At 38.6% G+C, this 17122-nt stretch overlaps 1 protein-coding gene across 1 annotated transcript in view; it reads left to right on the forward strand.

Moving 5' to 3' along the window:
• LOC102905552 (ribitol-5-phosphate transferase FKTN-like) overlaps window positions 1-17122 on the forward strand; it is a 108484-nt gene that overhangs the window by 9451 nt on the left and 81911 nt on the right. The window contains exons 3-4 of the mRNA XM_076563600.1: window positions 1047-1179; window positions 8320-8449. Of these exons, the coding sequence (XP_076419715.1) occupies window positions 1047-1179; window positions 8320-8449 (263 nt within the window). The remainder of the gene's footprint in view (window positions 1-1046; window positions 1180-8319; window positions 8450-17122) is intronic.

Here is a 17122-nt window from a genome sequence, read left to right on the forward strand (position 1 = left end):
TCATATCAATATCTATTGCGACCACTTTCAGAGAAACACTGTAAGGACAAGGTTATTTTTGTTTTCTTGTTAGTGTTTAACATCACGAATTTGAGAAACAGCTGAAAGGGTGTTCAGAACTGGGAAGTCAGGAATATAAGTGACCAAAAGCGATTAGTGGGTTGTAAGAAACAGTTTGTTGTCTGTGTTTCTCCCTTTATTTTTGTCGAAATCTTAGCGACTATTCACGTTTATGCACTTTTTCTTACTTTGTGTTTCAAACATTTTTAAGGGGGTGGAGTCATTGAGTTCTTTAGGGTATTAAAAGTTTATATCAAAGTTTAGTTAATAATTTAATTAAGTTTAGTATTGCCAACTAATAAATAACTTTTAAGTGTAATGTGTGACAGTAGATAAAGCCATCTGTATATTTTATAGTTTTACATAGAGGAATAGAAAGTTCTCAAGAAATATTCATAGAGGGTGGGTTCCAGGTATCTTTCTAGTCAAAGAGGCTCCCAAGCTACTATAATTTAACTCAGTATTTCTTAGATGTAAGAACTATTTACCTCTCTAAAACTAAATTGGTAACCGAAAATGATGTTGTTCAACTTTCATTTCTGCTTAAAATGCCAAAGTAGCTGTAAAACTATTTTAGATGCACCAAGTCAGGCCTAGTGGCACAGGCCTATAATCCCCACTCTTGAGAATCTGAGTCAGGAGGATTGCAAATCAGTGCCAGCTCTGTCAACTTAGGGAGAATTTGTCTTAAAAAAAAGAGGGGTGGTGTAGCTCAGTGGTTGCATGCAGAAGGCCCTAGGTTCAATCCATACCATTCCCTCCTCACTCCCAAATTAAGCTGCATTAGTGAAAATACTTAATACTGAAATTCTGTGCTGCTATTGGATGTCAGATTTCCAAGGTCCTAAAAAAGTTGTTGATTGATGCCTGAAGTGTTTGAAGAAAATTCACTTGAAGTTTAGCTCCTTGGCTAATGTCCACTATTTTAAAAGGCTGCCTGTGTTCTGGATTAAATCCTGATAGTTAATCTTAACTTTCCTTTTCAGGCCAGAGTTACAGCAAGTTACTGTAGATGGACTAGATGTGCTTATTCCAAAAGACCCAGGACACTTTCTGGAAGAAATACCACACTCCAGATTTATCGAGTGCAGGTATAAAGAAGCTCGGGCATTCCTTTATGTTAGAGACGACCAAATAATGTAGTTCTAAATTAAATTAATGAGAATTAGGGCTCATTTAGTTTTTAAGAGGAAGTGAAGATGGCTTATGCGGAATAGGTTTAAATGTCTTGTTAAGTTGATCATTTTTTATCCTACTAGTTTCTTTTCATTTAAAGTTAAAAACTTCATTTTTCCCCTAAGGGTTAGGGGTGTAGTGTAATGGGTTGAGTGCTTGTCTGAAATGCACAGGGCTTGAGTTTGATTTCCCCCACCACATAGATCAGGTGTGGTAGCAGGTGCCTATAATCCCGGCACTTGAAAGATGGAGGCAGAGGGTTGAAGGTAATGTTCCACTATACAGTGAGTACAGAGGCAGCCTGGACCACCAAGAGCCTATCTCCAACAGGAAAGCATAGATTCTGCTGGCTGGTAAGGCAAGTTTGTAACCCCAGCACCCAGCCAGCTAAGGCAGAAGATCTCAGTTAGAAAGTATCCCTGGGATTCACACTTGGACACAAGCACACAGGCATGCACACACAGTTTCTTCTTCCCTGAATGGTGTCTGCTTCATTTCTTCTTTGCTTGGGTTTTTTTTTTTATTTTGGGGGGTTGACGAGCCCACTGTGGGCAGTGCCAGCCCTGTGCATATGATTTGGGGTTGTATAAATTATAGCTGAGTAGGCCGGTAAGTAGCATTACTTCATGGGCTCTGCCTTGGTTCTTTCACTATTTGTTTGTTTGGTTTTTTTTTTTTTTCGTTTCTTTCTTTTTTTTTTTTTTTTTTTTTTTTTTTTTTTTTTTTTTTTTTGAGAGAAGGTTTCTTTGTATAGCCCTGACTGGAACTCACTCTGTACACTAGGCTAGCCTCGAACTCAGCAATCCACCTGCCTCTGCTTCCAGAGTGCTGGGATTAAAGGCTTGTGTCTTCACCAACCAACACTTTTCTCCCCTGAGTTGTATTTTGATCTTAGTTTTTATCACATAATATAAAGCAAATTAGGACAAATAGAATATGAAACTAAGTATCAACTTTTTATTGCTGCCCAGTATCCAAGACTCAGATACAAGGGTCTCAGACACTGTATGAGACACCCAAGACTTCAGCCTGACAGCCCAACGGGGGGGGGGGGGGGGGGGGGGGAGGAGGAGGAGGAGGTGGTGGTGGTGGTGGTGGAAGAGAAGAAGGAGGTGGAAGAGGAGCTGGAGGTGGTGGTGAAAGAGAAGGAGGTGGTGGAGGTGCAGGAGGAGGAGGACGTGGAGGTGGAAGAGAAGGAGGAGGTGGAGGTGCAGGAGGAGGAGAAGGAGGAGGTGGAGGTAGAAGAGAAGGTAGAGGTGGAAGAGAAGGTGGAGGTGGAAGAGGAGGAGGTGGAGGTGGAAGAGAAGGAGGAGGAGGAGGAGAAGGAGGTGGTGGTGGTGGTGGTGGTGGAGTTTGGTGCTTCCTGCTCTAAAGGAGGAGGAGGAGGAATTTATGGAGTTTTGTGCTTCCTGCCCTAAGGGCATTGCCCAACTCTTCCATAGAAATTACCACAGTGAACTGTGAGTGTCTCATACCCTCCTAATTCTGTGAACTGAACAGCGGGCACCTATTTTATTCCCGGTAGTCGGTTGCTGCCAGGCCATTTGTGATGCCGGATTTGTTTGATTTCTTTTTCCCTTCTGACATTGTATTGATGTTACTAATGTGGAATCACTATAAGGCTTGGTCATGTTCTTTATCTTTTTCCTCTTACGTGTTTCATTCTTTGTTCCTCATGTTAGAACGATAATAAATAAGTAAAAGACCAGGAGGGTCCACTTTCAAATTAAAGTGAAATACACCCATTTGTACACTTGATGGCGCCAAACAGTCTTCAATGAAGTGAAATACATTAATCAAATTTAAAAAAAAAAAACAAAGAAACAAAAATCTAGTAAAGTAGTCCCCTAGCTTTCTTATTTTATTTAATAATATTTTTTAAAAAGAGTATCCGACTTACATAACAATTTTTACTACAGTACAAATAATATGTTTTTTTTTTTGGTGCATTTGAGAGTGAGCTATAAATTAGTGTCCTGAAACCTCAAATAACTCAGTATTTTCCAAAAACAAGAATATTCTCTATATCTGAATTAAAAAAATCAAGAATTAACATACATTGCTTTTAATCTCAATCTAACTCTGTGTGGTAGCACATGCCTGTAATTTCCACACTTGGGAGGCCAGGACGGGAGGATTGCTCAAAGTTCAAGGCCTGCTAAGACATATAGCAAGACCAGTTTTAAACATCACCAAGAAGCTCTCCAGTGTGTAAGTGACACTTAGGAAAGCTGTGTGCCCTACCTAGAGCTCCTAACAGCTTCGAGGACACCATCAGTGTCAGACCCTAGAAACTGTTGATGCCCTCATAACCTCGGGGTGAGGCCTTGTGAAGCTTGCAGCTTTTGGGGGGTTCCTGTGACCTTTAGTTTTCATTTACTTCCTGAGTCCTGTGACCTCCCTTCTCCCCTGGTGGAAATGTTTAAGTTCAGAGGAAGGGCTACAGAACACTGTTGATGTTTACATCACTCACCCAGTTTTCAAGTCTTAAAGTCTTTTGTGACTTTGCATTTTTCCCTTTGTAATTACAAGTATTTGTTTGCAAGTTACTTTGCAACTATTTAAATATTAACATTTCTCATCCTTTACTTCTTTGATATGCTCAAATTTTATGAAAATTGGTTTTTGCCCTGTGTGTTTGCTCACATTCTAAGCGACTTCATGGCTTCTCTGTTGTCTCTTGGGTAAAGTGTATAGGGTGGGCTTGTGGAGGAAGTGTTTCATCTGGTCAGTGGTTCCTTTGATATTGTACTGCTGCTGGGTCTGGGCTGGAACCCGAGCCTTTGAGTGACAGGGTTCCTCTCTGGGGAGACTGTGGACAAGAGGGTAGAGTGGCTCATCCACGTTTTCTTAAACTGTTTGCAGAAACTTTCAGAAGGCATCAGGCTGAACCTCCCGGCAGTACAGTATTCTTGTATTTGTTAACGTTTGTGTTTAGGTACTGGTAACTTTTTTAAAAAAAATGTTGTAAGTGTTGGCTTTAAAGTGAATTTATCTTTAGTATGATAGTTATATGAAAATTATAGGGTTTGTGTGCAGAGAATTTTTTTATAAAGTACTTTGTAAAAAAAAATAAATATTAACATTTCTCATCAGATTTGTTATTTAAATAAGAAACTCAAGGTTTCCTGTTTTCATGAGTTATAGACCCTTACTTTTATCATTGATTTTAATCTGAAGATTGTTGCCTATGTGGCTGTTAGAAGACTCTTGACCACAGCTTCTGTGTCTTCTGTCTTATCTCCATCTTTCTTCATTTTTAGCAAAACATAGATATTCTAAGTTCATCTTGTGAATTTCCTGTCTCAGCCCTGGGTTCAGCCATTTCTCTGAGTCGTGGGTCCTTGTATAAGCCAAGATCTGGACAGTAGGGAGCATGCCCATTGCTGTTTGGATTTTCCTGTACACAGGCCCTCTCACTTATCAAGGACATTATGCATGTGTCTGTTTATATTTATTTCTAAATCTGTTTGATGAAATTTATAAATTCAAATCATTATCTCCAGCCCAATTAAGTTGTCAGATCTAACTAAACAACATTGGATGACCCGTCAGGGGACTCATTACTGGAGAGATTGGATTGTCCCTCTCAGCAGCCATTAATTGTCAGTAGCTCTTCATCTAGGGTTGGAGCCTTGTGGAATTTCCCCCATCCACACTGTAATGTCAGCTGGTGCTGTCATTGTACAGGTCTTGTTTAGGTGACCATATTCTTAAGATTTTTAGGTACACATCCCTGTTATCTATAGAGAATACTCTCTCATAGTAGACATGCTGATCCTTTCACTTGTAGAGTCTTTCTGCCCCCTTTTCCATGTTTCCTGAGTCTTCGATGTAAAGACTGTGTTATAGATGTATTAACTAGAGATGGACGTCCCGTGCTCAGCTGTTCATTTCTGGGTTGACTCCTCCAAGCCCTGGGTCTGAAGTGTGTAGTGTCTTCAGCAGTAAGGTCTTACCTTCATGTTCTGGAACACAACCAAGGACGAGGACTTACATTGTTTGGGGGAACTTCTTAGACTCCTCTGACTAACATCTTGAAGGGAGGTTTCCCATAAGGCAAGTGTTCTTTAACAGAGAGGAAATTGTAGCTTTAAGATGCTTTTATCATTGACAGGCATTATTGACATAGCACTTAATCTAAATGATAGATAGTCCATAAATGTGCAGCTCTAGGCATCTCTCTTAGAACAAGCACAAGAATGTGGACCTCTTTCCAGTCATTTGTTCTAAAAGAAGTAGTGACTAAGGAAAGGGATATTTTATTTCAGGATATTCTGTATAATTTGCTTAATCCATAAAAACTGCTTTCCTGCAGGGAACTTTCTTTCATAGGATACTCTTTCTTCCCTCAAGATCCATGTAGCGATTCTATTCCTTGTAGTCCCAGGGACATGCCTCTGTGAACTATATTCTCTCCTGCTCTGTTGTAAAAGAGAAGAAATCACATGATATTTAGGATACTGTCAGAGTTAGTCATTTGCTGTGGGATAATGCTCTTGTACATTGGTTTAATAAAGTGCTGATTGGCCTGTAGCCACACAGGAAGTATAGGCAGGGCAGGCAGATGAGGAGAATGCTGGGAAGAGGAAGGGCTGAGTCAGGCATCAACAGCCAGACACAGAGGAAGCAAGATGACAAGGCAGAATTGAGAAAAGGTACCAAGCCACGTGGCTAAACATAGATAAGAATTATGGGTTAATTTAAGTGTAAGAACTAGTAAGTAATAAGCCTGAGCTAATGGCCAAGCAGTTATAATTAATATAAGCCTCTGAGTGATTATTTTATAAGCATCGCAGGACCTCAAGACCGGGTGGGATCCAAAAAACCTTACAGCTACAATCATTTCTTCATTTAGGCACTCAACAATATTTGTTGCTAACCTACTGTGTACCGGGTGGCATTCTAAAGCTGTTGATTCAGTGAGGGAGAAATGCAGTACCAGTTCTCATATGTTTACAGCCTCACTGGGGAAATGAAACAAAACCAACAATTACAATTAAATATAAGAATTAATGCCGGGCGGTGGTGGCACATGCCTTTAATCCCAGCACTGGGGAGGCAGAGGCAGGCAGATCTCTGTGAGTTTGAGGCCAGCCTGGACTACCAAGTGAGTCCCAGGAAAGGCACAAAGCTACACAGAGAAACCCTGTCTCGAAAAACAAAAAAACAAAAAAAAAAAACAAAAAAAAAAATTAAAAAGACAGAGAACTAACTCAATACTTAAGAGCAGTGGCTGCTCTTCCAGAGGACCTGTTTTTTATTCCCTGCACCCACATGGCAGTTCACAACAGTTAATAACTCCATTCCCAGGAGTTCTGATGTTCTCTTCTTTCCTCCATGGCCACCAGGTATGGACATAGTGCACAGACACGCATGCAGGCAAAACTCATATACATAAAATAATAAAAACCAAAATTTAAAGACTTAAAATTTCTGTGTAAGTGGCAACCATTATAAGTTCATGGAGGACCTTACTATTTTGCTTGGCTTTATGTATAAGCAAATGATGAATGGAAACATTGGTGAAACACACTCATCTGTCTTTTTAGGGAAATGAGGATATTTCTCAGAGGCTGGAGCTGAAACATGATTTTGTTAGTCACAGGCATACTGAAAAAGAAAGCAACATATAAACTCACATAGACTAGAAAGGCTGTGGTATATTGGAGAAGTTATATTTTGTTATTATAACAGGACATGTAAAAAGAGGCTGGTGATGAGGCCAGACAGTAGCCAGAAACCTGTGTCCCTGGTCTGCTAGACCAAAGAGTTGATATTTTGTTCCATAGTGAAATATCACTGAAGAATTCATGCTGTTTTCTTCAGTTACAGACTAAAATGTACTAAATCAGAAAACTAAAATGCCTAAGTAAAAGATAGCATTAGTATAAATTCTTATACTTTACAAAAGGACTTTCATTCTGATCTGTACAGTAGTTGTATAAAGCATAGTTATTATCTTTAAGTTATAAATGAGGACATTAACCACAGTGAAATTTGTTTCTTCCATTCTGTTGTTCATTTTTCAGATGTAGAGATACTGTTCTAGACACTGGGGTATTTTTTACAATACCCCAAACAAACGTCCCCTCCTTATAGAGCTTACACTCTTGTAAAATGATCTGCCCATCCCAAAGGAAATGGACCTAGAGTCCAACACAGATGGTATGATTTAAAATGTGTCTTTCTGCTTGATGACCCAATCTGTAAAGACAAGTAAACAACTGCATCTAAAACATCATTTAATCTATTTGGTTTAAATAATGCTCTTGGCTCTGTAATTAGCTCTTCTTTTCTCCTACTGCCCAACCTGCCAACTTCTGATGTACATAGGAAAAGGATAACAGTTTCAAGTCTCATCGTTGGGGAACCCTTGTTATTTATATTTCTTCCTCTTAACCTAGCAGACCCTAGAATCTATTTGAATTATTTTAATGGGTGACTAAGAAGTAACTATAAACTTTGATTTCTTGGCTTGTGGTGTATATGCATTTGTGCCTGTATGTAGGTATGTGGGCACACTTGTGCACTTGTGTCTGTGAGGCCAGAAGATGGAATTAGGTGTCTTCCTCTATTACGTCTTGATTATATCCACTCCCAGGATCCCTATACTCCTGCCCTATACACCCTCTTTCCATTTTCATGTCTTCTTATTTTTATAACTCCCAGAATCCAACTAGTGCTTCCTACATGCACTTGGGAGTGGGGCCATGCACCAGAGCTTGGGCATATTAGCAGCAGTCCACAACTTCTTCACCTTATTTTTTTGAGACAGTGTCTCACTTAACCTGGAACTGATGGACTGGCTAGACAGGCTTGCCAAGGAGCTCCAGGATCTGTTTGTTTCCATTCTCTCCCATCCCCACAGCATAGGCTTCATCGACCCATACCATGAATCCCAGCTTTTATATGGGTGTTGAGAATCCAAAGCCACTGAGCCACCCAAGCCCCCTACATTTGGATTTTTTTGCAGTAGAAAAAATATACAGTGTTAATTTCCAAGTTTAATTCAGATATCATAGAAAAGTGTCTAGCAGTTTAGGGATTGTTATAATAAATAACTGTTTATTAAACTTGCAGCATTACCTTGAGGATAACACTGTGGATGCTATGGCCTTTTGGAAGAGGGCAAAGGAATTACTGCAACTAGCTGCCAAAACATTACAGGAATTAGGAGTGCCCTTCTGGCTGAGCAGTGGAACTTGTCTAGGTAAAAATGCTTTCCTTTTATCTCCATCTCATCCTTTTGACTTTAGGAGTGAATGTTTGAGGTGATCAGACATCGGTGATATTGGAACTCTAATATTTATAAGCAGAAAAAACAATAATGTAGAAGTAAAGATGTGTTGACTTTTTTAAAGAAAGTAATTGGTGAAATATAAAATAGAATCTTTTTTTGGTTTTTTGAGACAAGAGTTTCTCCGTGTAGCTTTGTGCCTTTCCTGGAACTTACTCTGTAGACCAGGCTGGCCTCGAACTCACAGAGATCCACCTACTTCTGCCTCCCAAGTGCTGGGATTAAAGGCATGTACCACCACCACCCAGATAAAATAGAATCTTTTGAAAGACTTATTTGTTTATGTATTTTATGTAGAAATGTGCTCTATTTGAATATACACCTGCATGCTAGAAGAAGGTATCAGAACCCATAATAGATGGTTTTGAGCCACCTTGTGGTCGCTGGGAATTGAATTCAGGTCCTGTGAAAGAGCAGCCAGTGCTCTTAACTGCTGAGCCATCTCTCCAGACCTATAAAATAGAATCATAAAGGCAATTGTATTTACTAAAAGTTATAATAATGTGTACAAATTTACATCAGACATGTAGAGTATGTTTGGTTTTCAGGTATTCCTTAATGGCATTTGCTATTTCTATCTCCAAGATTATTATTGCTTTAAATTCAAATATTGCAGGAAACATTTAGTGAGAGGAAGATTGACAGACATGCTTTAAGGTCACCCATAACTTCCAGGTCATTAAGAGCATCACTGGTTAAGCATCACTGTTCACTTGAGATGGGGAAAGATCCTTTTTGTAGTTTTAAGCAGGCAGCTATTAGAATCTGAGAAAGGTTTTTGGAAACACCACTCATTACGTCAGCTTCCTGGAATTTAGAATTATTTAGACCCTTAAGATGGTTGCTTTTCTGTTCCTTCTCAATTTTTACTGTAGTTGATTATAATTGTATCTGTATTATTTTTAAATTGTGACTGTATTTGTAGAAAAGTTAATTCCAGTTAGTTCAGCTTTTAAAAGTTACCATAGAATTTATTTTCCCATTCAGGACACTTGTAGACTGAAAGGAAATGCCTTAAATAATTATGCAGGTGCAACTGGTATAACCTGATATTCGTGGCTGTCCTATATACTGGGCTATGTGAGAGATTACATGCTTAGACAGGGTGAGGCACACATTTTTAATCCAGCACAGAAGGTAGAGGCAGGAGGCTCAAAAGTTCAAGGCCAGCCAGGTGGTGGTGGTGGTGGTGGTGGTGGTGGTGGTGGTGGTGGTGGTGGTGGTGGTGGTGGTGGTGCACACCTTTAATCCCACCACTTGAGAGGCAGAGCTAGGCAGATCTCTGTGAGTTCAAGGCTAGTCTGATTTACAGAGTGAGATCCAGGACTGGCACCAAAACTACACAGAGAAACCTTGTCTTGAAAAACCAAAAGAAGGAAAAAAAGTTCAAGGCTATAGCAACATAGCAAATTCAAAGCCAGTCTAGGATATGTGAGACCCTGTCTCAACAACAAAACAGTAAAAGCATAAAAGAATACATGGTAATCTTTTGTGTGTGCATGTTTGCTTGGAAAACCTTTTTATAGAATCAAGTTTGTTTTTATAGTCAGTAGCTAAAATTGCTTAGTCGTTTGATTTGAAATTTTACCCTTGTGGTTTATTTCATTTATAAAATGAGAGAGTTATATTTGATGATACTATGTATTAAGTGATGTTTAAGGGCCCCTTCATTTTTAGGTTTTGGTGGGTCTTTTATGTTTTTATTTTGTTTTGTTTTAAGCAGGGTCTTACTATGTAGCAATGCTGGCCTAGAACTCTCTGTGTAGCCCAGGCTGGCCTTGAGCTTACAGAAATCCACCTGTCTCAGCCTCCTACTGTTGAGGTGAGTCCTGCAACACCCAGCAATCCCTTCATTTTTTTATAGTTCATAATTGTTTATTAGAATTCTTTTATAATTCCAAATCATATTTTGTAATAGCATTGCCTTCTGGGCTGACTATAGACACTTATGTACTTTAAAAGCTATTAGAGTGGAAAGGTTAGAAGCTAGTAGAGAGGACTCGAGAGTTACTAATAATGTTTAGGTGTAAGCTTTCTTAGACCATTGTTGAGGCACCTAAGCCAGATGTAGTTACACAAGAAACACTGAGAAATAACATTGGGTGTGCACTGAATATCATACCTTAAAAGATCTTTTATGTGACCCATCAGTTATGAGCTGTGGGAGGTGTTTAATACTATAGTTTATGGATTCAGGGAAGTATATTAAAATAATTAAATATTATTTTTTTAATTTATTATTTAAATTGCACTCATGGCATTCATTAATTACACTCATGATATTAATCACATTTGTGGTATTCATAGATTACATGCACAGTATTCATTCGATTTTATATATATATTTATTATTTTAATTTTAAATGCCAAATGTCAATTCTTGAAGGGGGGAGGAGGTCTTAAATACAGGCTTACAGCACAATGGGGGGACCCCGTCGGGCAGAAGTTCACTACTGATGTTTTACAATCTTGCATCTAAGCTGTTAATGCCTATTATTCAGGATACACAGACAAGGAACTTCCCTTAAGCATTCAGGAGTGTGGAACCTGGTAGGGAATTAGCATAGGGAGAATATCAAGGTCAAGGTAAGCAAGCAAAGCAACAGTTACACAAAACAGGGGCCAGGGCCCGACAGGTCCCCCTTTTATTAAAAAATGAGCTTCTGACTTGGGTTGCGTGGGACGTCAGCAGGTCACCTTACCCGTCATGGAGACACCTGCCCAGGCCACACAAGTGCTCTGTCCTAGGTTGGTGAGTGCCCCCCAGGCATTACCCCTCTCTGAATACTCATTATCATACAGTCTCAGTCATGTGTGAGCTGCATAGTTAATTGCTGCCAAGGATCTCAAAGTGGCACTGGGCTTGCAATCTGTGTGTCTGATACAGAAAAGACCAACAGAGGTCCTATCTCACCCATAGCCAGTAGGCTAAAGGCAAATGAGCCATTCCCTTCCTTAACAAGCCATACTGTACGTTGGAGTCCTTGTAAGATAGTATCCCAAAAGCAACTGGAACTTGAGTTTATAAATTTATAATTTTCAAAGCCAATCGAGATGTATATAACTACTGAATTAAATTTATCATGCCCAATAGAATGAAAGATTAACTAACAGTGGTAGCTACTTTTGTTGCCAGGGTCTCCATTGTGCTAGCTGTAGTAAGCAATTATGAAATGGTAATCCCAGAAATCATAACAGCAGTGTGCACCATTGCTATACCAGTAACAGCGGCAGCAGCAATGTCAGATTCTCTTCTGGACTGTGTGGACATCCACTGGCATAGATACAACTCCAGTAACACGAACCGCCAAGGCCTGTTTTTCTTGATCCCAGCATGACTTTAGCTGGCAGCTCTTCTGGAGAATCCAATTTCATGGCTACAGTTCCTAGGTTTACATTAATGCTTGCCAAAGCTGGCCATATTGGGCTCTCAGTCTACATTGGCATCAGAAGGGTAGATTTTTTTCATGAAGACCCACTAGGTCTCTGTCATGTTGGGGTTCAGCAGCAGCCAGAGGGCACGTTCAGTGCTTAGGAATCCAAAGAGGAACCTCATTGTCTTGAGGAAAGACATAAACAGAACCCTGGGGCCAGAACAACACTAGATCGGGTGATACATGCTAGTAGAAAGATCCTTCCATCGCTCCAGAGGGTGATTTGCAACAGGAGCCCTCCAGTGCTTATCTGCATTGGATCCTCCAGCAAAATCCACCAATAAACTCCAGCAGAATCCACCGATTAAAAAAAGTTTAAAATATATAAAACAAGGGAAAGAATAGAATGTGGAGAGGAATGATGAGTCCCTAGTTCTCCCGTTTTTTAACTTTAGTAAAATGTTTGTTTAATATTTCAAATTTTTCTTTTATTTTTATTTTTTTGTTTAAAATTAATTTATTTATTTTTCTATTATCAGCTTGATAGAGTATGTATTCTTATCTTAATAGTGAGATGTTTCATTGAGGCTTGCTTAGTAATTGAGTAAAACCGAAATTTATTATAAGCCACAGTTGTCCTAGGGACCTCCATGCTATATATATATAGCCTCTATGGTTTTGTGGGTTGTAGTCTGATTGTTCTTTATTTTATATCTAGAATCCACTTATGAGTGAGTACATACCATGATTGTCTTTCTGGGTTTGGGTTACCTCACTCAGGATGATTTTTTCTAGTTCCATCCATTTGCCTGCAAATTTCATTCCATTGTGTATATGTACCACATTTTCTTTATCTGTTCTTCAGATGACAGGCTTCTAGGTTGTTTTCAGGTTCTGGCTATTACAAATAGTGCTGCTATGAACATAGCTGAGCATGTATCTTTATGGTATGAATCAGCATTTCTTAGGTATATGCCCAAGAGTGGGATGGCTGGGTCTTGAGGTAGTTCGATTCCTAATTTCCTGAGAAGCCACCATACTGATTTCCACAGTGCTTGTACAAGCTTGCATTCCCACCAACAGTGGAGGAGTGTTCCCTTTGCTCCACATCCTCTCCAACACTGACTGCCATTGGTGTTTTTGATCATAGCCATTCTGACAAGTGTAAGGTGGTATCTCAGAGTCCTTTTGATTTGCATTTCTCTGATGATTAAGGATGTTGAGCATTTCTTTAAATATCTTTCAGCCATTTGTGATTCTTGTTTTTTGAATTCTCTGTTTAGTTCTTTAGCCCATTTTTTAATTGGACTGTTTAGTATTTTGATGTCTAGTTTCTTGAGTTCTTTATATGCTGTGGAGATCAATCCTCTGTCAGATGTGGGGTTGGTGAAGATCTTTTCCCATTCTGTTGGCTGTCTTTTTGTCTTACTGACTGTGACTTTTGCCCTGCAAAAGCTTCTCAATTTCAAGAGGTCCCATTTATTAATTGTTGTGCTCAGGGTCTGTGCTGTTGGTGTTACATTTAGGAAATGCTCTCTGGTGCAAATGCATTCAAGAGTACTTCCTATTTTCTTTTCTATTAAGTTTAGTATAACTGGATTTATGTTCAGGTCTTTGATCCACTTGGACTTGAGTTTTGTGCATGGTGACAGATATGGATCTATTTGTAATCTTTTACATATTAAGATCCAGTTATGCCAGCACCATTTGTTGAAAATACTTTCTTTTTTCCATTGTATAGTTTTGGCTTCTTTGTCAAAAACCAGGTGCTCATATGTGCATGGATTAATGTCAGGGTCTTCAATTTGATTCCATTGGTCCGTATGTCGGTTTTTATACCAGTACCAAGCTGTTTTTATTACTATAGCTCTAGAGTAGGGTTTGAGGTCAGGGATGGTGATGCCTCCAAAGGTTGCTTTATCATATAGGATTCTTTCAGCCATCCTGGGTCTTTTGTTTTCCATATGAAGTTGAGTATTTTTCTTTCCAAGTCTGTGAAGAATTGTGTTGGGATTTTGATGGGGATTGCATTGAATCTGTAGATTGCTTTTGGTAAGATTGCCATTTTTACTATGTTAATCCTACCTATCCATGAGCATGGGAGATCCTTCCATTTTCTGATATCTTCTTCAATTTCTTTAGAGATTTAATGTTCTTATCAAAAAGGTCCTTCACGTGTTTAGTTAGTGTTATCCCAAAGTATTTTATATTATTTGTGGCTGTTGTAAAGGGTGATGTTTCTCTGACTTCGTTCTCAGCCCTTTTATTATTTGTGTATAGGAGGTTGAGTTGATCTTGTATCCTGCCTCTTTACTGAAGGAGTTTATCAGCTGTAGGAGTTCCCTGGTTGAGTTTTTGGGGTCACTTATGTATACTATCATATCATCTGCAAATAGTGAAAGTTTGACTTCTTCCTTTCCAATTTGTATCCCTTTGATCTCCTTTTGTTGTCTTATTGCTCTAGCTAGAACTTCTAGTACTATATTGAATAAATATGGGGAGAGTGGGCAGCCTTGTCTTGTTCCTGAATTTAGTGGTATCACTTTGTGTTTCTCTCCGTTTAATTTGATGTTTGCTGTTGGCTTGCTATAAATTGCCTTTATTATGTTGAGGAATGTTCCTTGTATTCCTGATCTTTCTTAAGACCATAATCATGAAGGGTTGTTGGATTTTGTCAAAGGCTTTTTCAGCATCTAATGAGATGATCATGTGGTTTTTTTTCTTTCAGTTTGTTTATATGGTGTATTACATTGACAGATTTTCGTATGTTGAACCATCCTTGCATCCCTGGGATGAATCCTACTTGGTCGTGATGGATAATTTTTTTGATGTATTCTTGGATTCAGTTTGCCAATATTTTGTTGAGTATTTTTGCATCAATGTTCATGAGGGAGATTGGTCTGTAGTTTTCTTTCTTTGTTGCATCTTTGTGTGGTTTGGGTATCAGGGTAATTGTAGCCTCATAAAAAGAGTTTGGTAGTGTTCCTTCTGTTTCTATTGTGTAGAACAATTTGAAGAGTATTGGTGTTAGTTCTTTTTTGAAAGTCTGGTAGAATTCTGCACTGAAACCATTTGGTCCTGGGCTTTTTTTGGTTGGGAGACTTTTGATGACTGTTTCTATTTCTTTAGGGGTTATTAGTCTATTTAAATAGTTTATCTCATCTTGATTTAATTTTGGTATGTGGTATTTATCCAGAAAATTGTCCATTTCCTCCTGGTTTTCCATTTTTGTGGAGTATAGGTTTTTGAAGTATGATCTGATGATTCTCTGGATTTCCTCATTGTCTGTTGTTATGTCTCCCTTTTCATTTCTGATTTTGTTAATTTGGGTGCTCTCTCTTTGCCTTTTGGCTAATTTGGCTAGGGGTTTGTCTATCTTGTTGATTTTTTCAAAGAACCAACTCTTTGTTTCATTGATTTTTTGTATTGTTCTCTTGTTTCCTATTTCATTGATTTCAGCCCTCAATTTGATTATTTCCTGGCATCTATTTCTCCTGGGTGAGTTTGTTGTTTCTTTTTGTTCTAGAGCATTCAGTTGTGCTGTTAATTCATTGGTATATGATTGCTCCATCTTCTTTATGTGTGCATATAGAGCTATGAATTTTCCTCTTAGCACTGCTTTCATAGTGTCCCATAAGTTTGGGTATGTTGTACTTTCATTTTCATTGAATTCTAGAAAATCTTTAATTTCTTTCTTTATTTCTTCCTTGACCCATTGATGTTTCAGGTGGGCATTATTCAGTTTTCATGAGTTTGTAGGTTTTCTATAATTTTTGTTGTTGAGGTCTAACTTTAAGGCATGGTGGTCCGATAAGATACAGGAGGTTATTCCAATTATTTTGTATCTGTTGAGATTTGTTTTGTGGCCAAGCATGTGGTCAGTTTTTTAGAAGGTTCCATGGGGTGCTGAGAAGAAGGTATATTCTTTTGTGTTAGGATGGAATGTTCTGTAGATATCTATTAAGTCCATTTGAGTCATAACATCTGTTAGGTCCTTTATTTCTTTGTTAAGTTTCAGTCTGGTAGATCTGTCTTTTGGTGAGAGTGGTGTGTTAAAATCTCCCACTACTAATGTGTGGGGTTTGATGTGCGTTTTAAGCTTTAGTAGTGTTTCTTTTATGAATGTGGGTGCTTTAGTATTTGGGGCATAAATGTTTAAAATCGATACTTCATCTTGGTGGATTTTTCCTGTGATAAATATGTAATGTCCATTCTGATCGCTTTTGATTGATTTTAGTTTGAAGTCTTTTATTAGATATTAGGATAGCTACATCAGCTTGTTTCTCAGGTCCATTTGCTTGGAAAGCCTTTTCCCAGCCCTTTACTTGGAGGTAGTGTCTCTCTTTGAAGTTAAGGTGTGTGTCTTGTATGCAGAAGATGGATGGGTCCTGTTTTCTTATCCATTCTGTTAGCCTGTGTCTTTTTATAGGTGAGTTGAGACCTTTGATATTGATTGATATTAATGACCAATGATTGTTAATTCCTGTTATTTTTTGTGGTTGTGTTGTGTTGTCCTTCTTTGGTGTATGTTGGTGTGGGATTATCTATTGCCTGAGTTTTCATGGATGTGTTTAGCTTCTTTGGGTTGGATTTTCCCTTCTAGTGCTTTCTGTAGAGCTGAGTTTGTGGACAGGTATTGATTAAATCGGGTTTTATCCTGGAATATTTTGTTTACTCCGCCTATGGTGATTGAGAGTTTTTCTGGGTATAATAGTCTGGGTTGGCATCCGTGGTCTCTTAGTGTCTGCATAAGATTTGTCCAGGACCTTCTGCCTTTCATAGTCTCTATTGAGAAGTCTGGTGTTATTCTGATGGGTTTGCCTTTATATGTTACTTGGTCTTTTTCCTTTGCAGCTCTTAATATTTTTTCTTTGTTCTGTGTGTTTAGTGTTTTGATTATTATGTGGCGAGGGGACTTTTTTTTGGATCCAGCCTATTTGGTGTTCTGTAAGCTTCTTATATCTTCATAGCTATTTCTTTCTATAGGTTAGGAAAGTTTTCTTCTATGATTTTGTTGAATATATTTTCTGTGCCTTGGAGTTGGTATTCTTCTTCTTCTTCTATCCCTATTATTCTTAGGTTTGGTCTTTTTATGGTGTCCCAAATTTCTTTGACGTTTTGTGTTTCAACTTTTTTTTCTTTAGTGTTTTCTTTGACAGTCGAATCTATTTTCTCTATTGTATCTTCAGTGTCAGAGATTCTCTGTTCCATC

This window comes from Peromyscus maniculatus, chromosome 2, assembly GCF_049852395.1.
Source record: "Peromyscus maniculatus bairdii isolate BWxNUB_F1_BW_parent chromosome 2, HU_Pman_BW_mat_3.1, whole genome shotgun sequence".
Taxonomy (NCBI): Eukaryota; Metazoa; Chordata; class Mammalia; order Rodentia; family Cricetidae; genus Peromyscus; species Peromyscus maniculatus.